The sequence below is a fragment of the Chiloscyllium plagiosum genome, unplaced genomic scaffold (assembly GCF_037043375.1).
Source record: "Chiloscyllium plagiosum isolate Xiang-an unplaced genomic scaffold, Cpla_swu_hap1 HiC_scaffold_22, whole genome shotgun sequence".
Classification (NCBI taxonomy): domain Eukaryota; kingdom Metazoa; phylum Chordata; class Chondrichthyes; order Orectolobiformes; family Hemiscylliidae; genus Chiloscyllium; species Chiloscyllium plagiosum.
The window spans coordinates 39,146,736-39,174,251 of NW_028270160.1; the positions used below are offsets into that span (position 1 = coordinate 39,146,736).

The window sequence follows — 27,516 nt, forward strand, 5'->3', positions numbered from 1 at the left end:
TTGCATTTTAGTGTAGACAGAAAGCCAGGCAGTTGCCATGTTTCCCAGTAAAGGGCAATCAATGAGCTGGGCATGTTGGTGGATGGCAGTGTCTACATCAATATCACACTTTCAACTGGTGGCAACAATCTATGTGGCAGACACACTATGTGTGCTTCAACCAAATAACCATGTCTGAAAGTGTAGGAAGAGCTGTCCTGGTAAGGGGACTGTGGCCAGTTCGGGGGCTGGTCCACCCTCAACGCTGAAAGGAAGTGAGGTGTCCTGAGTGAGTGAGTGAGGAAGAGGTTCAGTCGGCAGCAATGATTAATAATTTAGGGGAGATGATTTGAGTAAGAGTCATAGAGTCATAGAGATGTACAGCACGGAAACAGACCCTTCGGTCCAACCTGTCCACGCCGACCAGATATCCCAACCCAATCTAGTCCCACCTGCCAGCACCCAGCCCATATCCCTCCAAACCCTTCCTAATCATATACCCATCCAAATGCCTCTTAAATGTTGCAATTGTACCAGCCTCCACCACTTCCTCTGGCAGCTCATTCCATACACGTACCACCCTCTGCATGAAAACGTTGCCCCTTAGGTCTCTTTTATATCTTTTCCCTCTCACCCTAAACCTATGCCCTCTAGTTCTGGACTCCCTGATCCCAGGGAAAAACTTTGTCTATTTATCCTATTCATGCCCCTCATAATTTTGTAAACCTCTATAAAGTCACCCCTCAGCCTCCGACGCTCCAGGGAAAACAGTCCCAGTCTGTTCAGCCTCTCCCTATAGCTCAAATCTTCCAACCCTGGCAACATCCTTGTAAATCGTTTCTGAACCCTTTCAAGTTTCACAACATCTTCCCGATAGGAAGGAGACCAGAATTGCACACAATATTCCAACAGTGGCCTAACCAATGTCCTGTACAGCCGCAACATGACCTCCCAACTCCTGTACTCAATACTCTGACCAATAAAGCCTGTGACCAGTGGAGTGCCACAAGGATTGGTGTTGGATCCTCTACTTTTTGTCATTTACATAAATGGTTTGGATGCGAGCATAAGAGTATTGGGGGAAAAATGCTGCATGCAATGTTGTGAGTGATAGATGGTGAGCTTTGGTGGAAGGTGGGCACAATGACAGGGATAGAGTGATTGAGAGGTAGCAGCAGAGCACATTAAACTATTTCAGTCCAATCTGGCAGCATCTGAAATGGTATCCAGATGGGGATTAAATATGTGCCCACGGCAAGAAGGTTGTAAAATCCTAACAGCAATGAGCTCCTCCACCACTGTTTAGTGTCATATTGCAAGAGAGCAGCACCCTGGATAGAGGGTTCAGACTCAATGAGACGACTAATGGAAAATTGACAATTCGTCAAATTTTGGGAAAATTCAGCCCATTGTTTTGTTTTATGATGAGTGTCAAAGGTGAGTTACAAGTGGAAATTCATCTTTAGCTTTTCCTTCAGAAGGTCACCTGTCGTGTTGCATGTGACTCAGTTTCTTAGACAGATCACCTCTTTTCGTGGGGAGTTTAACACTTCCCTAAACAACAGACTTTGCTGTAATCACTCGCTGTAAAACTTGCTATTTCTGAATGTGCAGCTCTTCTCCAGTGCTGCATTGAAGTGTCAGCCAAGTGAAAGAAGTTCATAGTCTAGAATCAGACTTGTGTCCACAGTATGACTCAATGTCAAAGAATGAGAATCACATTTTGCTTCAAATCACAAAGGAGTACAAGAAATGTTTCCTTTGTATTCCTTTTGTAAATTCTATTGTCAGAAATTAATTGCAGTCAGCTTTGCCTTACTTTATGTTTCAGAATACAAGCTATCGGTAATTCTTAAGCAACAAACTGATTACTTATGAATAGAAACTTGTTAAAATCGTTCAGTACAAATAAATAAGAGAAAGAAGGGAATGACTGCCTCAGATGATTAGTGATGTGAAACTGTGTACAAAATTGGCATTTACTTCAAGAAGAATATCCACCAAAAAACTGCATAGGAAAAGTAATCTTCATTAATCCTTATCAGACCTTTTGAAGCAAAATGCATTGGGTTATAAAGATGTATTGCACACATGTTAAATGAGCTGTGTGGTTATCTGCTTATTGCAGTGAAGGATAAAGTTTAACATTAAAAGCAAATATTTGTCATAAATCCCATTTTTTATGCACTGTAAATAGCAGGTCTTGAACCTCTGGGACACAATTCTTGAACACCTTCCAAGAATTACTACTGTTGTACTTTCATCATTATTAATTGTGTTATCTCCGCAGAACATAACTATGCACACAAATTAGAGATTCTGCACATCCTGTTCTGAATATTAGCATTTTTGTAATTTACTGTTTGCTTTTCACTGAATTGGAGTATAAATTGCAGTAAAATTCAATCAAGAAATTACATTTGAGGTACCTATTGACCTCACTCACTAGTGTTGGCTTAATTCTAGTTTAATTACATTAACAGCATAGAAAACGTATAAATAGAAGCAGGAGCAGGGCATCTGTCCCACTGAGCATATTCCATCATTCAATATGATCTTGGATGATCATCTAGCTCAATGCCCTCTTGTTACCTTTAGTCTTTAAAAATCTTTCTTAAATATATTCAGTGGTTTGGAATTGATATCCTATTTCATAGTACATTCCACAGATTCACCATTCTCTGAGTGAAGAACTTTTTTGGCATCTCAGTCTGAAATGGACTACCTCATATCCTGAGACAATTCTAACAAATCCCTTTCCTCAGGCCAAGTAAGGGAAAACATCATCACTGCATTTAGTATCTCCAGCCCACAGAACTTTGTTCAAAGAGATACTTTCTCACGCTTCTAAATTCCAGTCCACAAAGGCCGAGTCAACCAAATCTCTCTCCATATGACAGACCTGTTTCCCAGGGATCAGCCTGGTGATGTTCACTGCATTCTCTCTTTATTGGCAAGTATCTCTTCTGTTAAGAGACCAAATTGCACACAGTTCTCCAGGTAAGCTCTCAATAAGGCCTTGTAAAGCTTCAGTAAGAAATCCCTTGCACATGAACACAACCCTTCTTGCAAAATGAAGCTTTCCTGTCTCTTTTCTGCACCTGCATGCTTGCTTTCAATGATTAATATACAATGACATCCAGGTCCCTTTACACATTAACCTCTCCAAATCTATCACCACTGACATAATGTGGAGCCATTCTGTTTTTCCTACTGATGTGAACAGCTTCACATGTATCCAGGTTATCTGCCAGGGATTAGCCTACTCACTCAACTTGTCGAAATCTCCAAATATTTGCACTGTTATTTAATTTGATTCATTTCATTTGGAGGACCGAGTGGTCAATTCCTGGTCCTAGTATTTGTTTCTGCTTTTTAACTACTTTGTTGTGAGTATGTCATGTATTTGGATATAATACATTTAGATTTTTTTTAACCTTTTTTTTGTACTTTAGCCATATTTTCTGCCAACCTTTGTTTCCTTTGCATTCTACTTTTGCTTTTTAGTTTTCTATCTTTCTTGTCCATCTTTGTTTCCCTCAAATTGTCTCACCTTTGAGGCTTCCTAACAAAGAAGGCATAAATGAGGATTGATCCAAAATTAAAATGAGGTTATAGTTACAGCAGGTGAGTGGCAGTCCCATCATCACCCTGGGAATATGAGTTAAAAACAAAATCCAGCACTCATCCTTGGAACGAGTTCGTGGAGTTCAGTAGGACCGTCAGGAAGAAGTTCCTTCATTAATATAATCTTCATGTGTTTGATATTCTCAATTCAAATTCCAAAATGTATAGTTGTTAATTTTCATGGTCAATAATTTTGGGTAAACTTGTGCCCTAGCCACACAGCAGCAAAATGACACATCATTATCCAATCCAAATAACAACTATAGCTGGAAATCAATCTAATTCAGTTCTCTGTTCATACAGGGTTGTGACCATGTACTGAATGGCTGATAACATAAAATATATATTGCGATCATCAAAATAATTTTAAATATGTAGTTACTGAATAATATTGAATAGAAAAGAACAGACTAAGAATAATTATGTATTTGCATTACTTTTGGAAAAAGTTTGAATAATATAAATTCATCAATAAAAATATAAGAATAAGGTGTATGGCAGATGTAGAATATCTTTCTAAAACAATTAGGATTTCTAATTTATGCCTTTACTTTTTATAAACAGAATTAATGTTAACCTTGAAAAATTAGCAAGAAGAGGAGCTAAATTATTGTCATTTGGTTTTGAATTATAGTGCTGTTCATTTTGTTTACTTGCATTTTGATTGTTTGATGACTATAATACATGCTTTCTGATTATCTTGACTGCACGCAAAGGTTGTGTCAACAATAAAAATCAAAACTAAATCGCTCCCTGGCAGTCTATTGTTAGTGTCAGGAAACATGACATGTTGCAATTGTTGCCAATTTTCTTCTTTCTTTTATGTGATTACAATTCTATCACAAAGAGAGTTATTTTTTTCCATAAAGTTAAAATCATTGTTATTGTTTTTGATATGACAGGTGAACATTACGGAATAAACTACTATTTGTGGGCTTTTTTTAGGTGATCCCTATATAGAAATGGATATCTTTCAATGTTTGAACCAAAAGTCAGCATGATGCTGAAGTTGGACTGGCGTGGGCAAGATCAGAAGTCACACAACACTCGGTTATAGTCCAACAGGTTTATTGTAATCACAAGCTTTTGGACCACCGCTCCTTCGTCAGGTGAAATGAAGACACACAGGCACAGGATTTATAATCAGAGAGATAAAAAAAAAGAATTGCACGACCATTTGTATGATCTTTTGATCTCTCTGATTATAAATCCTGTGCCTGTGTGTCTTCTCCTCATTTCACCTGACGAAGGAGCAGCGCTCTGAAAGCTTGTGAATTTAAATAAACCTGTTGGACTATAGCCTGGTATCGTGTGACCTCTGGAAAAAGTCAGCCCCAATTGTACATTCCACATCATGTATTACATAAAACTGATGATAAATCTCACAAAATATTTAAAAGGATTTTCAAGCAAATCTCTTACTCTTTATTAAGATGGCACAGTTTATTTTTGAAAATAGCACTGAAAAAAGACCAAATGCATTTCCTCACTCCTCATATAAGCAATATCTTATTCAACAATCTTTTATCTTTGTTGAATAAACTTAGATGAGTGTCGACTTAAATTTTACATTGAAATATTGTATATAAATTTAGATAATCCCAAATTGGAAGATATTGTGAATACCACTAAATTCTAAAATACAAATATTCCTACGTCATGTGAAATTACAGTTCACTATTCCTTGATAATATATCATTCTGATTGAATTGTGTGTCTGAACTTACACTATGGTGCAAATGTACAAACTTTCAGGGTGGTACAACTGAAATTCCAGTCTCTACAAATTTATTGAAGGTGTTTATCTATTAAAAATATTTAGCAGTGGACTTCCTATTAGGTATAAAACACTGCAGGGTAGGCATTGAATTTACGTTTTCGTGTGACCTATTTAATACATCCATTATCACAATTTCTCTGGGAACAGTTCAGAGGAAGGGTCACTGGACCCAAAAATGTTAACTCTGATTTCTCTCCACAGATGCTGCCAGACCTGCTGAGCTTTTCCAGCAATTACTGTTTTTGTTTCTGATTTACAGCATCTGCAGTTCATTTGGATGTGATTTTATATTTGGTTTGTGCTGAGCAATATATAATTGTAACCTGCGTATAAACAAGACCTGGATTGAGATTAACCAAAATAATTTCTGTAGGAATATTCTACTAACGATATCAAGCAAATTTTAATTCTGACAACCTGGCTATATTCATAAATATATGTCCCATGTGCTATCCATTCCTCAGGTCATGGATCCACAATTTAGAAATGCACACTTGAGTTACCTGTTGCTGCTTTTATATACTTTGCATGTGAAAGTTTTTTTTTGTTTCAGAATAATATTTTAAACTATTTTAAAAATCACAGAAGCATGATTTTATACCATCAATGTTTCAGTAATTAAGTAAGATTTTCAACAGCACATCTTTGGATCTAACAGGAGCATTCAAATTAAAACATAATCAAAGATCATGGTACATTTTTAAAAGACAAATAGCTGATTTGAGCAAGAGTGAAAAACTCTATAAATAATAGAAACAATGTAAATTATATCAAAGTCTTACTATAATATGGCTTAAATAAATATAAAACCTAGGCTTTATAAAAAGTTGTTATTTGATGCATATTAACTATAAACTGTAAAGAACTTGTGTTGACAGTTACAGATTTTGGCTTTAAAATACAAAACTATTTATTTCTGTGAATAGGCAAAGAAAAAGAGCCTTGTGAACAATCCTGTACCAGATCAAAAGGGAAGACTCAATCATATGAGAATGGAGATGAGGTTTGTTTTCAATTATATTTTTGATTCATACATAATATTAAATGGAAATGACATCAAATATTTTAAACAGGTTAAACTGTTGAATTTTGTTGATTATGGAAAGAAAGGTTTGTATTTATATAGCACCTGTCATGATTTCCAAACATTGACAGTGCCTTATGGTCTACAAAGCACTGCTGAACTGTAAACAATGTTTTAATATAAGTAAGATAGCAGCCAATTTGGAAATTGCAATACTCTACAAATGGTGCACTGTCAGTCCTGTGCTCAGTATTGCTGCAAAGATTCATCTGCTGTAATGTTATAATGTTTTTTGCACTTGTCGTGGAAATATCATGGGTCGCTCCTTCAATTATATTCCAAGAATAGGAGTGATGAAAATATCACCAGAATGAAGATGCTACAGCTGAACTCCAAGAAGATACTAAATGGGACTCACTAAATTAATCTGGAGAAAAATTTGCTTTCAACTACAGCTTACAGTAATTTTCATGAGATGGTGTTCTGCATGAAGCATTCATGTTAGATTAGTGCCAGTGCAGAGGAGATTGGGACAGTAGGGAAGGCATTGAAATGTAGACACTAGCAGAGGATAACTGCACTTTGTTCCCATTGTAGTAGATGTTACCCACTGCTAAATCTCTTTACATTTTATTTCTTCTGTCTTGAACTCTTGTATTCCATGTTTTTAATAAGTGTTTGCTTTATTGTACATCTTACAGTGTGAGAAGCCCAGCACTTAACTGATTCATGTGCATAGGAAATGCATTTTTACACTGGGATTCAAGTGAAGAGTTGGTGTTGGTCCTGAATTCAGTCTTGATCAGTTTCATTTAATATTTATCTGGCTAATAATACTGAAATTTCTATCTCTCGTGAATTAAAATTGTGACTTTAAAATGACAATGTAAAAACATTTAAATGAATTACTCAGTGGCATTCAGCTAGGTATTTAGATAGAAGATAACAATATGTTGTCTTTAAAAGATAGCACAATACTGCATACAGATTGCTCCAGATTTATCTGTTGGTGGCAAATCAGAATATGTAAATGAAATTAAAATGTTGACATTACAGCAGTCTTTCTTAAATTAAAGGTTTCACTCAAACACAAGTCCTGTTCTTCCCCTATCAAAGATCATTGTTTTCTCCCAATTTACAAACCTATTGCAAGTAACAAATTATTATTTTAGTTCATTCCATCCTTGAACCAACTTCACAACACAATTATGATAAAAAATGTTATAAAATGTAAGTTGTTATTGTTGTAAGAGTTTTGGGAAAAAAAAACTCAGTTGTAGTTCTGTTTTTCAAAATTTAGACCACATCAAAGAAAGCAGTTGGTGAGGAAGGAAAAATACGTCATCAGACCAAGCCTGTGGCATCAACTCCTGTACCAGGTTCCCCTTGGTAAGTTCATTTGTAACCACATTTTGACATTAAGTAATACCAGTTACTAATTCCTTTGAAATAATGAAATGAATTCTAATCTTAACCACATTGATATCAAAATTGCCAATTTGGTTCTTTCGTAGCATATTTTTGAGTTTGTTCCTGATGTGCCTAAATTTCTAAACTTCATTGCTCAACAGTTGGCATATATTTACATAATATTTGAGACTAATATTTATTAATATCTCTAATTCAGTGGTGTTGATTTGAGGTAATTTAATTTTGGCCACAAGGAGGTTTGGAGTGAAAGAAAAGACATGTTTTTGCATTCATTTTTTATTAAATTTTGGCAAAAATGGGCAACATGTTAACTTTGGAGAGTTTTGTGGAGGATTTCTCTCTGCGATCCCTAGCAAGTTTTCTCATGCAATTTTATCCTAGTCACATCATTTTTAAATACGAACCCTAATGCACCATGTCTCTTTGGCAAGCCAACCGTAAAAGTATTCACCACTGCAGGGATCATCCTAGATTTCCAGTTCTGGTGCCATATTTAAAAACCAGCCATACACCAAGTGAAGCTCGGTATCACATAGGCCCTCAGTGGATCCTTGGAAGCAGCCAGATTTGTAAACATTTCGTTCGGCTGTTACCTTGACGACCACCAGTATGGGATGGTAACCCACCCCTTCGGGTCACTAGTCACATTCCAGCAAATGACATAATTCTGTGATGATGTGCCAGGACATCCACAGTCTGCAGCAATACTGCGCCTCAGTCACCTGAAGGAAATGGCATCAAGGACAATAGACTGCACATCCTGAGGAGACCATTAGATGTGACATCTTCATGTACTCGCTGTTTGGCATCGATTGGAAATTGCTGCTGCTGGTGGGCTTTTCACCCCTCTGTGCCTTCATACCATTGGACCCACAGTGATTACCTTTGTTAGTGCTGGATCCATAGATGATGTTTCCAATGGTCTTATGTGGGGAGCATCAGAAACAGAACAAGTTGTTAATAACGTGATCAAGCACCATTTGCTCCACTCACAAATTATAGTTTTGCATGCTGTCCCATACAGTGAGCACTTAAAGGACGCTGACAATGTGGGCCATGAATGCCATGACATGAATGTTTGACAGAGCACCTGATTCCAAAGTATTTCACTTTCCTGCCTTTTCCCCACAATCCTTGATTCTCTTACTGATTAAAAATCTGCCAACCTCAGCCTTGAATATACTTAATGGCCCAGCCTCAACAACCCACTGCAGGTGAGAATGTTTCCTCTCATGAGAGTTCAGAACTGAATGATATGATCTCAGAGGTTAAATTCACACATTTAAGACAGAGTTGGGGATGAATTTATTCTCAGAGTGTAATGAATCTGTTGAATTCTTTATTGCACAGGGTTGTCGAGGCTGGGCCGTTAAGTACATTCAAGGCTGTGACAGACAGAATTTTAACCAGCAAGAGAGTCAAGGATTATGGGGAAAGGGAGGGAAGTGGAATTGAGGATTATCAGATCAGCAAAGATCAAGCTGAATGGTAGGGCAAACACAATGGGTCAAATGGTCTACTCATGGTCATACATTTTATTCTCTTATGATAAGATGACTTTAAAACATTATCTCAGAACCAAGTTATTATGAAATCTCGGAAGGGACTGTGGCTTAGGATTCCTTTTGCAGAACCCTGTAGTGATTGGAGTAGTGTCAGCCAGTAGGATCCTATAGAATATGGTTTCCCTGATTCAGTCTGTTAACCTGTTCCAGTCAAGGAGTCTTGGCTGACAGGAGTGACAGGGCTTCTGCTCACTCTGGAAGCTGGCTCCATGCTAGCTGGATCAGTGTTTTGTACTGTGGTAAATAAAGGGTGACTTGGTGACAGAATACCAACCTTCGTGGAGTTATTTCAAGCCTTTTAGTACTAGTGCAGGCCTGAAGGCCCGAGAATTGCCCAGACTTGGGTCCCTTGCAGTTCCGCACCCTATAATGCATTGTCATATACACTTACCAAGATTACGATTGGATGCTGAAGCAGTTCTGCTGATGGAACACTCTCATCACCTATAGTAGGAGAAGCATGTGTGTGATATGACTGCAACCTTAGCCTAAAGGAGGAACATAGGGATTGTAGTTAAAAAGAAACCATAACTATTGCAAATAAAGTATTGTTTGGATTAGCCTACATTCTGTTCCTTTTTTTCGAAAAAGCTGTAACTTAAATGGGTTTATTTGAACTAGTGTAGTTGATGACAGGTTACCATAACAATGTGACGCATTTTATTTAAGACGTTAGCTTCACTGAAGTATTTAAGAAAATGGATAGTAGAATTAAATGGTTGTTACAAATATCACAAGGAGAGTACTGAACATGTTTTTTCCCCTTTGATGATCACAAAGCAACATTTGTATATCCTTTCTGCCAAAGACCTAAGTTTTTTTTTGTATGTGATGCCTGAAGCTATACTTAGAAACCACAAATCAAAGTCTGATTGCTTGAAAGGCCATTGGTCACAAAGGCCTACATAAATTGAATCTGTAGTTTCCAGTTATTGATCTGCAACATTTCCCTTCAAGAACATAGAGCACATTTTCAATATTAATTTATCAAAGTGAAATATTTCACAAGTACTTTTTGGCATCAGGCTCTCACAAGCTCTACATTTGCCCATCCGTGATTGATGGAACATGCTAGAGTAGTGACATAGGTCCCAAGTGTCTGCTGATTGTTAGGTAGCAGAACCAACACAACCTCTTTATAAGGCAAATATTATTAAGGTGGGTTAAATTCATGGATATGGACTCCTTATGTTGGGAATCTCTGGCTGCAATTCCAGGTTACCTGGCTCACTTGTGTGTTCCCTTCTTATCTGCTTTGATTGTCTGCCACCTTTGAAATGGTTCAGCATCCTCTTCAAAGACATCTCCATGCCATCCAGCCGATGGGGACAGCTCTCGGTTGGTCATAAAGAGAGAAAGTCTTGCAATGCCTTTGCTCCCTGCTCCTGCAGCAGTATCTCTCATATCCTCCAAGGATCGTTTTTCTCTCGCTTCCTCTTATTTCACATCTGCATGCTAGCCCACCGTGATAAGAAGAATTTTGCATCAGGATCCAAATGTATGTTAATGACTTCCAGTCCTACCTTACTATCACTTCTCTCAAGCCTCTCCCTGTCTTCTCAGACAGAACTGCAGAATTGGATAAACAGAAATTGCCTCCAGTTAAATGTTTCAAAGAACAGAACCATTGGGTAAAATGTGGTGACTGTTAGGGATGTTCCATCCACTGGCTAGAAAACCAGTGAGAATTTCACGTTGTTCATTTTTTGGAAGTCCAACAGAATTTATAGCAATGAGGGATTTACCTGGGCAGCACACTGCACTAAGCCTGAGGCAGAATGGAAATATTACCCCGAATTGAGATAATAATAATTCAGCAGCCCTCCAATAACAGCAGGGCCAGCAAGAACAGTAACTACTATTTGTATTTCAGTGGGACCTTCATCACAAATCAGAAGATTGAAGAGAGGTAAATGACAGTGGGGGTGAGGGATAAATAATAAGAAAGGGAGTCCAGCGAGGGCTGCAAGTGGATTTCAATCAAATTGGCAGGGCGTGCCTTCCTGTGGGGCTCCACTTCCTCATGACAGGTCCATTAATTGCATACAGACTGCTTGAGCACAAGGAACCTATCCAGTAAGCTGCAGCTAGACCTTGTAGGGAATGCTTGATTCCTTATAGGAAATGCCTTGTAAAAGAGCTGTTTCACATGGTGAGTTTCCTGCCGGCTACGGGTTGAACCCCGGTGGATGATGGGATGTAACAGAACCCTCAAGGAGCTACATAAAGGTCTTAAGTGGAAGACATGCTCCCATTCTTCCTGGCCAGAGCTATTTGGCAAGGCCTCACGATCTCCACCACGCACCTGATGCCTAGATCAAACAGTACCTACCCCCACAACTTCGACAAAAGAGAAGCATGAAAGTCCACAGAAAATTGAGAAACAAATTTGTAAAGAGATCTCTGTTATCTGTAAGAACAATAAGGTGGTTATAGTAAGGGATTTTAACTTTCCAAACATAGACTGGGACTGCCATACTGTTAAGGGTGTGGATGGAGAGGAATTTGTTAAGTGTGTGCAAGAAAATTTTCTGATTCAGTATGTGGATGTACCTTCTGGAGAAGGAGCAAAACCTGACATACTCTTAGGAAATAAGGCAGGGCAAGTGACTGAGGTGTCAGTGGGAGAGCACTTTGGGGCCAGCAACCACAATTCTATGAGTTTTAAAATAATGATGGAAAAGGATAGACTGGATCTAAAAGTTGAAGTTCTAAATTGGAGGAAGGCTAATTTTGACAGTATTAGGCAAGAACTTTCAAAAGTTGATTGGGGGCAGATGTTCATACGTAAAGGGACGGCTGGAAAATGGGAAACCTTCAGAAATGAGATACCGAGAGTCCAGAGACAAATGGAAGACAATATGGGGAAGTGTGAGGTCATGCACTTTGGTAAGAAGAATAGAAGCATGGACTATCTTCTAAATGGGGAGAAAATTCAGAAGTCTGAAGTGCAAAGAAACTTGGGAGTTCCAGTCCAGGATTCTTTCAAGGTAAACTCGCAGGTTGAGTCAGGAGTTAGGAAGGCAAATGCAATGGCGGCATTTATTTTGAGAGGACTTGAATATAAAAGCAGGGATGTACCTCTGAGGCTCTATAACACTCTGGTCAAACTACATTTGGAGTATTTTGCACAGTTTTGGGCCCCATATCTCAGGAAGGATGTACTGGCACTTGAGCATGTTCAGAGGAGATTCATGAGAATGTTCCCAGGATTGAAAAGCTTCACATATGAGGAATGTTTGAGGACTCTGGGTTTATATTCGATGGAGTTTAGAAGGATGAGGGGGGATCTAATTAAAACTTAGAGAGTACTGAATGGCCTGGATAGAGTGGATGTTGGGAAGATGTTGCCATGACTGGCAGAGTTTGATGGGCTGAATGACTTAATTTCTGCTTCTGTATCTTATAGTCTTACAGTATATTCCTTTTAGGGCGAAGGACAAGGCTGGTAGGTGTAGAGAATGCTGGAAGACAAGAGCAATTGAGGTTTTGGTCAAGAAAAAGAAAGAAGCATATGTCAGGTATACACAGCAAAAATCGAGTGATTCCCTCGATGACTGGAGGTTGGCCAATGTGGTGCCATTATTTAGGAAAGGTGGTCAGGAAAAGCCAGGGAACTACAGACCAGTGAGCCCAACATTGGTAATGGACATATGGTTGGAGGGAATCCTGAGGGACAGGAATTACATGTACTTGGAAAGGCAAGGACTGACTAGAGTTGGTTAGTGTAGCTTTGTATGTAGGAATTGGTTTCTCACTAACTTAACTGAATTTTTTGAAGAAGTAACAGATGAGGGCAGAATAGTGGACGTGATCTATATGACAAGGTTCCTCATGGTCGACTGATTAGCAAGGTTAAATCACAGAATAGAGGGAGAACTAACTAATTGGATACAGAACTAGCTCGAAGATAGAAGACAGAGGGTGGTGGTGGAGGGTTGCTTTTCAGACTGGAGGCATGTGACCAGTGGTGTTCCACAAGGATCGGTGCTGGGTCTACTGCTTTTCATCATTTATATAAATGATTTGTATGTGAACATTGGAGATATAGTTAGTAAGTTTTCAGATGACACCAAAATTAAAGGTGTAGTGGACAGCGAAGAAGGTTACCTCAGAGTACATTGAGATCTTGATCAGATGCGCCAATGGACTGGGTAATGGCAGATGGAGTTTAATTTAGAAAAAGTGAGGTGCTGCATTTTGGAAAAGCAAATCAAGGCAACACTTATATAATTAATGGTCCTGGGGAGTGTTGCTGAACAAAGAGACCTTGGAGTGCAGGTTCTTGGTTCCTGGAAAGTGGATTCGCACGTAGACGGTGAAGAAGGCTTTTGGTGTGCTTGCTTTTATTGGTCAGTGCATTGAGTATGGGAGTTGGGAGATCACGTTTTGGCTGCACAGGACATTGTTGAGGCCACTGTTGGAATACTGCATGCAATTCTGTAGTCCCTGGTATAGGAAGGATATTGTGAAACTGGAACGGCTTCAGAAAAGATCTATAGGGATGTTGCCAGAGTTGGAGGGTTTGAGCTATAGGGAAAAGCTAAATAGATTTGGGATATTTTCTCTGGAGTGTCGGAGGCTGAGAGGTGACTTTCTAGAGGTTTATAAAATAAAGAGAGGCATGGATAGAGTAAATAGACAAGGTCTTTTCCCTGGGTGGGTGCAAAACTCGAAGGCATAGGTTTAGGGTGAGAAGGGAAAGATTTAAAAGGGACCTAATGGGCAACTTTTTCTCACAGAGTGTGGTGTGTGTATATAGAATGAGCTACCAGAGGAAGTGGTGGAGGCTGGTACAATTACACCATTTAAAAGGCATCTGATTGTGTATATGGATAGGAAGGGTTTAGAGGGATATGGGCCAAATGCTGGAAAGTGGGACTAGATTTACTTAGGATATCTGGTCAGCATGGATGAGCTGGATTGAAGGGTCTGTTTCCATGCTGTGCATCTCTATGACTCTATTGTCTTTAGTCCTCACCATAAACACTGGTCATCAGCCTCTGACTCTGTCCCTCTCCCTGCCAATCTTTGGACACTAAGCCAGACTGTTAGCAGTCTTCAAACCATATTTGATCTCAAGATGAACTTTTACCAATGTGATCTCCTGCATTCATGTACAGAACATCACCTGGCTCCAATTCTGCCTCAGCCAACTGCTGCTGAACTTCCATTGTTACCTCTAGGCTGATGATTACAATGCTGTCTTGGCAGGACCCTCACCTTCCAGTCTCATAAACTACTTCTAGCATCCTAACTTTCCAGAGGTCTGTGCTTTCCCACGACTTCTGCAATGCCTGGCCTGCATTGCCTCCCTGTTAAACAACACCGCGATTATAAAGTTCTCATCCTGACCTCACCGCTTCATTGCAACTTTGTCCAGCCCTGCAACACTTCAGTACATTGGTACTCTTCCCATTCTGTATCTCTGGTTTTAATCCGTCCACCCTTGTGATGGGGCATTCTGTTTCAGCCCTAAGCTGTAGAGTTTTCCCCAACCCTCTCCTTCCCTCCTTGCAACATTTTTTTAACTAAACATTTGGTCACCTGATCTAATATTTCATCATGTGGCTTTGTGCCACATTTTGTTTCGTAATACTTCAGTGAAACACTTGTTTTGATATATGAAATGGGCAAATGTAGTGCCAATACTGACATCCAGGTGAACGAGAGAGCGCCCACCTTGTGAAGAGCCCTTGTCAGGCCAAGACCCTCAAACCATAGAGAGAGAAACATTTTTGTAAAAAGTATTGCTGAAGGCTCCTTACGAAGGAAATGAAGGAGATCGCTAGATAATAGAAATTACTGGAAAAACTCAACAGGTCTGGCACAATCTGTAGAGAGAAATCAGAGTTTTGAGTCCAGTGACCCTTCTTCAGAACTGACGGTAGTTTGGAAGAAGTTGATATTTTTGCAGAAGATGGGATGGGAGTAAACAATAGGTAGAGACAGAAAAGCAGCTGGACAGACAAAGAAGTGGGTAAAGGTCAGCCTGTGGGAATGAATAGCTGTTAATGGGGATTAATAGTAGCTGACAGTGAGTTGTGTGTGGAGGCAGCCCGTGTGATAACTAGGCCTGGTGCGTCGGGGTAGGGGTAAGAACAGAGAACAAAGTGGTCAAGCCTGAAAACTGGTGAATTCAATATTGAGTCCAGATGGACTCTACAGGCAGGAGCATTTGTACCCTTCCTTTCCCCAGCAGGAAGCAGGGTTTCAGATGCATAGGCAGGCTCGTGTCAGATGTTGTCTTTTACTAACACCTGCACTCACCTTTCAAATTATTTCCCTAACCACATATCCAGTGAGGTTAACTTGCATAATCCTATCTTAACTGTTAGAATTGCATCCTGAGAATTTTTGGTTCCCATATTTTCTGTTTATTCTTTGAAGTCATCTGATGAATAGTTGTTTCTAATACATAAATATAGTAGTAGATGATCACATTTACAATATTCAAATCATAAAAGCAAAGCATTGACAAGTGATATTGAATATGTCTCTACAGATTAAAATCCCTAAACTCTGAATAGATTGGATGACCAACTTTCAGGGAGCTCCATTATGTAATTTTAAAAAATTCCTTTTATCACACAACAGCAGTGCACCCACTGACATTGTCTGTCACTTCTGTTAGGTAGCTTTGCAAATAATGTTTATTGTCCTGTCCCATGGAAGTGCTTAATACTGTCAGATGTCACTGTTTGGCAAATACTACATCAATCAGTTTAACGTTAACCTTTGTCTATATAGCAAAGGAGATATTAGTGAACACACTTGTCAGTGAAGACAAATGCCAGCTGAAATAAATCCAGCAACAAGGTGAAGGGAAAGCAACTTATAACCATTGCAAAAGGAAAATGCCTTCCTTTTTGGAAGGAGTAATTTCATCATGATAGCTAACTTGCAATTTGCCTGGTAGACAGTTTGAAGGATGGCATCTTTTTGAAGAAGAAAAGACTAATATTTTTCTCTCAACCAACATCTAACAAAAATCTGTTTTCCGTAGTTTCATTGAATTTGGAACCATGCTCCATGTAATTTTTTACATTGCAACGGCTCTTCAAAAAGCACTTTAATGTGCTTTAACATCAAGAAATGTGAAGCTTGTGGCTCTCCTGCAGCAAGTTGCAAGCAAGATAGTATGTGTAAAATGTCATGTGCACCATGCCCAGTAATGGGCCATGCCAAGTAGCCAGCCCAACAGCTTTCAACAGGGTGTCTCTATATAGGATCCTTGGAGGGCATGCCATAGTTATCTCCTCACTCCAACCTCCCACTGTTCACCTCCTCAACAGTCTGCACCTAGCCTGCTGACCAAGGCTCCCTCTTCTCTCCCCCCTGAGCCTTGATTTGTTTGGTGGCATGTGGGGAACCCATAAAGTCTAGCCCATAAAGGTTCCTGTCTTGCTTTTCAATGTGATTTTTCTTTGTGTATAATTGCAATTGTTTCAGCAATTGATCAAACTGCAAGTAACTAAGAAATATTATTGCACATGATATTCATGTTTAAGTCATTCCCACTATACTAAAATAATGTCCAAAGTGTCCAATTCTTTTTAATAGTGATATCCTGCAAAGTAAATGTGATAATTTGGAAAACAGAATACAAGGAAATTTGACTGTGTAGAGAACTAACTTTATTTCTGCAAAACTGTGTGGAAAATCATTTAAATGTAATAAGTTTTAAAGCCATTATTTTTATGCAGAAATTTCATCCTGTAATAATGAGTCTCCTGGTTTACTGTAGCCACACGATTTCTCCAATAAGGCATCCATCCCACAAGCTAATTAATTAAAGACTCAGTACAAGACATGGTTGGACTGTGAGCTCGTTACAAACTCAGCATAAATAGCTTTAAAGTATTATATTTTAAAGATATGTTGAGAGTTTTGGATAAATCTCTATTTGAGTATAAGAGCTGGCAGATCATGTTAAAATTGTACAGGACATTGGTTCAGCCACATTTAGAATATTGTGTACAGCTCTGGTCGCCACATTATCAAAAGGATGTGGACGCTTTGGAGAGGATGCAGAGAAGGTTTACAAGGATGTTGCCTAGTATGGAAGGTGCTAGCTATGAAGAGAGGTTGAGTAGGTTGGATTGTTTTCATTAGAAAAAAAGAGATTGAGGGGGGAACCTGACTGAGGTCTACAAAATCATGAAGGGTATAGACAGGGTGGATAGAAACAAGCTTATTCCCAGGCTGAAGGATTCAATAACGAGCGGTCACGCTTTCAAGGTGAGAGGTGAAAAGTTTAAGGGGGTTATACGCAGCAAGTACTTCACACAGAGGGTGGAAGGTGCCTTGATTGCATTGCCAGCAGAAGTAGTAGAGGCAGGCACGGTAGACTCATTTTAGATGCGTCTGGACAGATGCATGAGTGGGTGGGAGCAGAGTGATACAGATGCTTAGGAATTGGGCGACAGGTTTAGACAATGGATTTGGATCAGCTCAGACTTGGAGGGCTGAGGGCCTGTTCCTGGGCTGTAAAGATTCTTTGTTCTTCTTTGTTTTAAATCTAACTATAATTATTGCTTTTGCCAGTTAATAGTTTATTTTGATTATTTTTCATTCTTGATGTGGATGTTGCAGGTGAGAGTTACATTTGTTTGTTCCATATATCTGCACGGCTGTTAGGTAAGGAGTTCCAGGATTTTGACCAAACTACTAAGTCCAGAGCAATATTTCCAAGCCAGGGTGGTGTGTAGCTTGGAGGGGAGTTGCAGGTGGTGGTATTTTCCCCTGTCTGCTACTCTTAGCCTGAGTGGTAGAAGTTGTAGGGTTGGGACTTCCTGTCAAAAATGTCTTGGCAAGTTGCTGCAGTGCTTCTCCTGAATGATGCATATTAAATCCATAGTGTTCTGCTGTGGACTGGGGACCTGCCAATTAGGCTTTAGTCATGAATGGTATCAAGCTGCTTGTTATTGGGCTTGCACTGATCCAGGCAAGTGGGGAATATGTTGTCACACTCCTGATCTGTTCTCTCAAGATGGTGGAAAAGTTGTGGGAATCAGAAATTGAGTTTCACAGTACTCCAATTGCACTCTCATTAATGCCTTGTATAGTTGCAGCAAGACTTCCTTATTTTTATTTCCAATTCCTCTGACAATAAATGCCAAAATTCTGTTTGATGGTAGGACAATCATTATTAAGGCAGCTGAAGATGGTTGGGCCTAGTGTAATAATTTGAGGAACCCCTGCAGTGATATCCGGGAGCTGAGATGTTTTATCTCTATGAGCTACAAGTATCAATCTTTGTGCTAGATATAACTTCAGCAAGTAGTGAATCCTCCCCGATTCCCACTGGTTTCAATGAGATTCGGACTCCTGGATGCCACACTTTGTTTACTGTTAACTCGATATCCAGAGTGGTCGTTCTTATCTCACCACGAGAATTCAATTTTTTTTTTCCATGTTTCCGCCAAGCCGGGAGTGAGATCTGGAGCTAACTGGCACCGGTAGAATGTAAACTGAGATTTAGTGAGTAACTTATAGCTGAGTAAATGACACTTGTTAGCACTGTTCAAATATGGTCTCATGGAGAATAGAGTGGTGGAGCAGTAAATGGCCAATTACATTTGTTCCACTTTTTATGGACAACAAACATTGGGCAACTTTATTGGGTAGATGTCAATATTGTAGATGTGCGAGAGCAGCTTGGCTAACGACACTAGTTATACAGCATTAGTGAGGAGTCATAGAACCAGGTTAATAAAAACCAGATTTACAGCAGTCGCTGGCAATCTGAAACAAACACAGAGAATGCTGGAGAAATCCATCGGGTCTAGCAACATTTGTGGAGAGAGAAACAGAGTTGATGTTTCAAGTCCAGTATGACTCTTCTTTAGAACTGAATCTAATTTGTTGAAGACTGGCTCCTGTGATGCTGGGGACTCAAGAGGAAGCTGAAGTAGATTGTGCATGCAGCATTTCTGTTTGTTGATGGATGTCAATGCTTCCATGTTATCTTTTACACTGATGTGCTGTGGCCCATCATTATTGAGAATGGGGGTGTTTCTAGAGTCTGCCCCTTGCCTTAGTTATCTCCCCTTTAAACTACCTGGTTCACAGTAACCTGCAAGTACCTGTGCAGTCTGCCCACAGGGTAGCTCTTACAAATTGAAGTGCATTCAAGGTCATGAAAAGAAATTTAATGGAGTCAAGCACTTCAAGAAATTGCCCAGGTAATCAAAAATAAAGTACAGGGAGCATTGCTTATCAGTGTCAGTGTTTCTTCCAAGAGGTGTTCAAATTGGATGGCTGTTGAAGGATAGTAGATATTGATCAATAGGAGAGTTCTTCTTGCACATTTCAATGATTCCATGTGAATTTATTTACTCTGTACTCAACGTTGAAGACTCCCAGGCTACTCCTACTGATGGTCCAACACTGTCCCACCATTGTGATTGGTTTGTCCTGCTGGTGAGACCAATGTGATGCATGTTTATATTATTTATTATTATTTGGGAACTTGGTTTGTAAACTCAACATTTTTTTACTTTTAATTATGTGAAGATGACTGTTCCTTAAGGGTGAGGAATGGGTCTTTTTCTTTCAGCAGTGTGTTAAAACAACATTTCCAAGAAATTCTTTGATATCAGTGAACACCCTATATGCTGGCTGAAGTATTTTCGAAGGGTATATTTACAACCTGGACAGAGGTAGATGCAGAGGTCAGAGCATATTCAGTTCAGAAGGATTGATCAACACCGGTGGAACTTCTGGCTATCACCATGAAATTTGACCATAAGTGCAGAGTAGAAGTAGGCCTTTTGGTCGATCAGGTTTGCTGCACCATTCAGTGAAATCATGGATGATCTGATAATCTTCAACTCCACTTGCCTGCCTTTTCCACATAAATCTTGATTCCCTTTCTGATTAAAATCTGTCTGCCTTAGCCTTGACTATTCTTAACAAACAAGATCTACAGCTTTCATTGGTAAGGAACTCCACAGATTTCTTATCCTCTGAGAAAAGAAATTCCTCCTCACCTCTGTCCTAACTTGGCAACAATTATTCGGAGATGATGGCCTTTGATTCTAGACTCTCCCACAAGGGAAACAACATCTCAATACCTATTAAGCCAGGCATTGTCAGGGAGTCAGATTTCAGACGTCAGTGAGAAAGGTCAGTGAGTTAGCCTCTGTCTGTGTGTCTCTGGAAGAAACAGTAACAGAAAGACTCACATCCGGTAAATGAGCAAATATCCACTGAAAGGAAACAGTTGTGAATTCCTCACTTAACTAAGACATTGACGTTGAGTGTCTATTAGATATTCCTAGGAAAAAGGTTTAAACCTTTTGTGATATGACATTTTCAAATTACTAAATCACGTTTTTACCTGTGTAATAAATTCTGATGTTCTTTGGTTAAGCAGACATTGGCAGTGAATATGTTCACTGACTGACCATCAAGATTACCAAACTGCAAAAATAAAACTTCTGGTCTGTCAAGCCAGTATTCACACTGGAAGCGGACTTGTTCATTTATAGAACTGATATAACTCTTACATCAGTTGACATATAATACAATCATGCATCAAAATGAAGTGTTGCCTGATTCTGTGGATGTGACTCTACCACTAGTCTATGGGACAGTTCTCCCAATTTTTACCTGAGTGCTATGTTAATGCGGAGAACTTTTCATTGTTGAATGAGTTAATTGTGATTTTATTTCATCTAAATCTGTTGCCCGAGTCAATGTAACTTGTCTGTCTAGTTTCATTCTCAAGATGAGATTTTGGAGTGTTTTGATCTAAATGACAAGCTAGACTATTTCCAAATTTGTTCACAGCTATAAACCAGATGGGTTTTCGCTACAATTGTTGACAATCCTTTGAGAAATTAAATTAGACTCCCTACAGTGTAGAAACAGGTCCTTCAGCCCAAACTAACCCTCCAAAGAGTAACCCACCCAGACCCATTTCCTTCTGACCAACACACCTAACACTATGGGCAATTTAGCATGACCGATTCACCAGACCTGCACATCTTTGGACTGTGGGAGGAAACCCACGCTGACACGGGGAGAATGTACAAATTCCACATAGACAGTCATCTGAGGCTGGAATCAAACCTGGGACCCTTGTGCTGTAAGATAGCAGTGCTAACCACTGAGCCACCGTGCTGCCCAAACAACTACCCTAGAAGAAGCAAGTACAAAATTCTTTTGTCAAATAAACACAAATACATGGCTGCCATTGAGCTTGATTGTGTATTTGAAAAAGATGTGTGATGATATCATAATTTTACATGCAAAGGCAGAAACTTGAACAATAACATATCCGAATAATTCTGACAATGATTTTAAATCTATGTTTAGGTGGGGTGGATGGTGAGCTGGTTTGGAAACTAGCCCACTGCTCCAAGAGTCAAACCAGTCCATTTCACTTCCAGGGCTTCATTCAAATCCTGTCAAACAATTTATAATCTGGTATACTCTCTGGAAACTGGCAAATTATTATATGGCCCCATGTCTAATCTTAATGTCAGAGGATGTTTAGAGGATGCTCCAGAGAAATCTCATGAGGTCTCTGGATGGAGATTCCAGGATTACAATGCTCCTGTAGAATATTCTTAAGAATTTCTGCTTCATTTGGATGCAAAAAGCGAAATGCCATCACTCACAAGAGCATGATTAGCTCCCCCTTGTCCTAACTTTTCATCCCACCAGCCTCCACATTCAAAGGATCATTCTCCACTATTTCAGACAACTCCAGCAGAACGTCACCACCAAACACATCTTCCCCTCAGTCTCCCTCTCTGCAATTCGCAGAGATCACTCCCTCTCGGACAACCGAGTTGATTCCATGAACATCAACACTACCCCCAAACTTCCCATGTAACCACAGAAGGTACAACACCTGCCCCTTCATCTCCCCCCCCACCTCCCCCGGTCACCGTCCAAAAGCCGAAACATTCTTTCCAGGTGAAGCAGCATTTGACTTGTATCTCCTCCAATCTTGTGTATTGTATTCGCTACACCCAGTGTAGCCTGCCCTACATTGGAGAAATGAAACACAGACTGGGTGGCCACTTTGCCGGGCTGTGTGCAAGCGTGACCCTGACCTTCCCATAGCCGGTCATTTTGACACAGTGTCCTGCTGACATAACCACTTGTCTGTCCTTGGTGTGCTGCAGTGTTCCAGTGAATTCATAGCGCAAACTGGAGGAACAACATGTCACCTCGAGACTAGGCCTGTCACAGCCATCTGGACTTAATATTGAGTTCAGCACTTTCAAATTGTGAACCAATTCCCATTTCTTCCCTCTCTTTTAGCTTTACCTGTTACATTATCTGTCACCATGTCCTCTCTCCCATCCCCGCACCCCAAGTCTGGCAGTTAGACAATTATACTAGGAAAATGTTTACAAGTTGAGAGTAATAATTAAGAGAATTTGAATTGAATTCCCATCATGGCAGCTGGAAAGGAATCTTGGCGTTCTTATGCTGTCTTGATTTTCATGTGACTCCATAATCACACCAACGTAGTTATTTCTTAACTGCTCTATGCAGCAACCAAGCAAGCCACTGAGCCATATTAAACAATTACTACAGCAAGCAAATCAAGGAGAAGACCCATCTCCTCCATTGATAACCTCTGTTTTGCAACTGGAGATACACACACATAACCTCTATTCCTGGCTATGGTACTCCTATGCTAATTATCCCTTTCTATTAAAGAGATAGAAGCAATGAACTCTGTAGTAACAGTGGGAGGTGTAAAAGTCATTACTAAAATAAATCTTTTCTATTACAGGGCTATAAAGCCTAGACTTTTTAAAGTTTCAGTAGCTGAAACTGCAGACATTTGATACCTCTTAAGCTTGTGCAAATAAAACACGGTGATATTAGCAGCAAAGATCAGTCAGCACTATCAAGCAAGCAGGAGCTTATGTTCCAATAGAATAATGGAAGACTAAACACAGTTAGTTCTAAACTTAATTCCCTAACTTAAATTTAATTCTAATCCATTTAATGTACAAACTGCAAAACTCAAAATCAGATAATCGTCACAACTTGGATGATTAAATATTTACTCCAAATAGTCTTTGAACATTTGTAGAAGGGCTGAGGTTACTTGGGTGTTTTCCTTAGTTTTGGCAAAGTTTTTCCTTTTAGCCTACTCCAATCATCCCACAATTGTCAACTCCCTATACAATATCTTAAGGAAAGCCACCTTGGGTCAAAACTCTCCTGGTTCTGATATTTTTAATATTGGAATCTTCTCTGTCTCTTTGGTTCAGCTGTTGGGATTCCTTTAGTTACTAGAGGTTTAGATTTTCTTTAGCCAGTGCACTGGATTTAAAATTAACTTTATTCGAAAGAGGTGTTTTCATTTCTGGGCAGCCATAAGACTCTAAAACTAAAAACACATTTATTGGATTCCAGTTCTTTACCAGAAGCCAACTCCTCGAAAATCCTGCTTTTTAGTAGGATCAATACTCAGACATAAAATATTTCTTTTATTCCCTAAAATCACATGGGCCATCACAATAGACACTTGCTGAGAACAAAATTCTAAAGAAATGATTTAAGGCATTGTATAGTGCAGCAGTACATTGAATAAAGGGAAGAAAATGCATATACTGATTAAAGGAAAAAAAGGTGAAAGCTCTTAACATGTATAGTTCTGATTATTCTCGAGAAAGTTTTCAGATACCTGCTGTTATTGGATGATATATAGAATATATGAAATTGGCACAGTACACCTAGTTCACTGATGTGATGATTAAGTGAGACACCTATTCACATATTATAGTTCATTTTCCACAGTCCACAGGTTACACTGATAAATATTTGTCACTCTATACTTCTTAGTAGATGTTTCTTCCAAAAAAAAGCTAAATTTAAAAGTTTCTGTTCCTAAACAATTAATAGTCTCTATTAACAATAACGAAAACGGAAATGGCTGGAAAATCTTGGCAAGTCTGCCAGCATCTGTGGAGAGAAATCAGACTTAACGTTTTGGGTGCAGTGACCCTTCTACAGAACTGGCTGTATTAGTTTGGCAGCCTTTCATTATCAGTGGAAATTGTTGAAATGTCAACAGCTGTAGCATTTCTATTTCATGCCCAATATGGTGATGGCTGTGAAAAAAATGAGCATTTATACGTCATTCTATTCTATCAAACAAGAGCACTCAGATAAAGAAATGCATGGCAGATGGGGAGGGTCAGAGATACTAAATGCAAATTGTCCCTCATAAGCACTAGGGGCTAGATTTAGAAAGACATCTGTGATTATTGTTTTAATCATAAATGCTCATTGCCATTTATTTTCATGTCTTTTCCACATTATTTGGAATTAACTGTGAACAGCAGTGCAAATGGGATATTTTAATGAAGCATCTCCAAGCAACAAAGGGATTATTATAAACAACATCTTTCTCTGTACCATAATTTATCTAGCTATACGCCAACTCAGAAAGATTTTCTTTTTATGCTTACAATCTTATTTCTCACAACAATTGCTCTTGTTCACTGTTAAGGATTCATCATATCTCCAACAGACTTGCATGATAATACATAAAAAGCTTGAATTAGAATTCCATTTTATTTTTCATCTCTTGTTTCTTACTCCTTCAACATTGCCATCTCTTATCTCCAGGGGCTAATTCTAACCGTTCTTCCTTCAAATGACAAGAAAAGTTGAGTGAAGTGTAAAACTGTTTACAATGTAGGAGTAAAGTTTGTTTTAGTACAAATTAGTGCATGCACGGCAATGCGGCAAGAAATGCTTCTCCACCCCCCCTCCCCTAAACCATTTGCTGCACAGCCTGAAATTTGTACCAGAGAGAGATGCTGCATGGGTGCATCAAGTTCATAGGTCAGAGCAGCTACAGCACAAGTAGGAACTGCTGTGGATTCATAGGAAAACAGACTGGGCATCATGCACGTGACTCTGAAATCCTGGTTCGGCAGATCTGACAATTGGAGGAGTGGAGTTCTTGAGGGTGTGTTGGGAGAGAAATGGAGATTGGGGATCTGAATGCTCAGGGAGGAAGGATGGTAGAATGGCAAGTTGGGGGCAGACAATGTGACTGGGGATGAGTGTGGGGGCCAGAATGTTCTACATGCTACTACCAGCAGCAGCCTAGCACAGTGATACTGAAAGAGGACCGCCCAGTAAATGTGCAAGTGAGACTATGAGAGCTTATTCTGGATAAACAGTTGAAGATGATGGGTGACTGGGAAGTTAGAGAATAGAGACGGTGGCACAGTGGGCGGCACGGTGGCACAGTGGTTAGCACTGCTGCCTCACAGCGCCAGAGACCCGGGTTCAATTCCCGCCTCAGGTGACTCTCTGTGTGGAGTTTGCACATTCTCCCCGTGTCTGCGTGGGTTTCCTCCGGGTGCTCCGGTTTCCTCCCACAATCCAAAAATGTGCAGGTTAGGTGAATTGGCCGTGCTAAATTGCCCGTAGTGTTAGGTGAAGGGGTAAATGTAGGAGAATGGGTCTGGGTGGGTTACGCTTCGGCGGGTTGGTGTGGACTTGTTGGGCCAAAGGGCCTGTTTCCACACTGTAAGTAATCTAATCTAGACCAAACACTCCTGTTGGTGGAACAAAGGAGAATGAAGGAAGAGGATCGTAAAATTGGGACTGTAACACCATGGGATCTTTTTACCATGTTTTAGTCATTGAGATAGAGAATAAAACTTAATTTGAAAGGGAAAGGAATATACATTTGTAAAATGAGAATGTAAAATGATCAAAGGGCATGGGAACCAACTTCTTTACTGAAGCAGTCCATGTGCATATCTCCATTCCTAGCCTGGGCCGCACAAGAGCCTTATTCAACAACAGAGAACCCTACCATCATCACTTCTCACTCAGTGGCATTACAATTGCTGCATAATCCACTATCAACATCCCAGGACAATTATCATCTCCCAGAAACTGACCTGGACCAGCCATGATAATACTCCATCTACAAGTGCAGTTCAGCAGCAAGGAATTCTCCGCCAAAAAGATTACCTCCCATCTCTCCATTGCCTGTACACAATCTACATAGAAATATTCAGGAATGTGATCAAATCCTGTCCAATTGCCTGGATGGTTGTAGCAACAATAATACTTAAGAAGATTGACACAATCCAGGACAAGCAGCCCGCCTGATTGTCACCTCGTCCACCACCGTCAACATTCACTCCCTTCACCACCATTGCACCATGGAAGCAGTGTGTACCATATTCAAAATGCACTGCAATAACTCTCTTAGGCTCCTTCAACAGCACCTACTAAACCCACAATCTCTACTACCTAGAAGGACAAGGTAGCATCAGCACAGGAGTATGACAGCATACAATGTCCTATCCAACACCATCCTGACTTGGATCTACATCATGTTCTTTCACTGTAACAGGGTGAAAATCTTAGAATTTCCTTCCTAACAGCATTGTGGATGCCCCTGCACCCTACAGAATGCAGCATTTCAATAAGGCAGCTCATTACCATCTTCTGCAGGGCAGTTTGTGATGGAAAATGTTTGTTGACACTGTCAGTGATGTCCACATCCCATGAATGGAAACAGAATATTCTGGAAAAAAAACTCCTTGTACAGAGAGAAAAACAGAGTTAACATTTCAGGTCCATGAGCTTTCATCAGAACTGGAAGAAATGAGAGATGCAATAGGTTTTAAGCAGGGGCTGGGTGAAACAAGGACAAGAGGAAATTCTGGCATAGGATGGAAGACAGGAGAAATTAACTGACCAAAAGGTCACCAGGTAAGCATTCTAATTTCTCAACATCGAGCTTGTTTGGAAAGGGAGAAAGCTACTTTTAATGAGTCGAGTTGACAAGGTGTTTAACACGCAATAATCCCTCTCAATGTGTAATGCACTGCTGTCTAATGAGAAACTCACAAAGGTGCATGTCAAAAGTATAAAAAGATGGAGTGAATTGCTCTCAACAATGAGATGGGACTCATCTGATTCTGCCACAGAACTTGTCCTAGCCCACGGCACTCAGACACATATAAGATTTCATGCTATGTGTTTACATTTGCTGTAGTTTTATTAATGAGTCAGTATGGTTTATAAAATGCACAGTTTATCAATGAATTAACTGCCTTTCAGTCAAAGAGATCAGGAACTTAGATGGCAAT

The 27,516-nt window shown here is 39.7% G+C and overlaps 1 protein-coding gene across 2 annotated transcripts in view; it reads left to right on the plus strand.

Annotated features, from left to right (window-relative positions):
* Window positions 1-27,516, plus strand: part of tcerg1l (transcription elongation regulator 1 like) — a 773,510-nt gene that overhangs the window by 477,485 nt on the left and 268,509 nt on the right. For both annotated transcript variants that reach the window (XM_043712591.2, XM_043712592.2), the window contains exons 7-8: window positions 6,313-6,389; window positions 7,711-7,799. In XM_043712591.2, coding sequence (XP_043568526.1) covers window positions 6,313-6,389; window positions 7,711-7,799 — 166 coding nt within the window. The remainder of the gene's footprint in view (window positions 1-6,312; window positions 6,390-7,710; window positions 7,800-27,516) is intronic.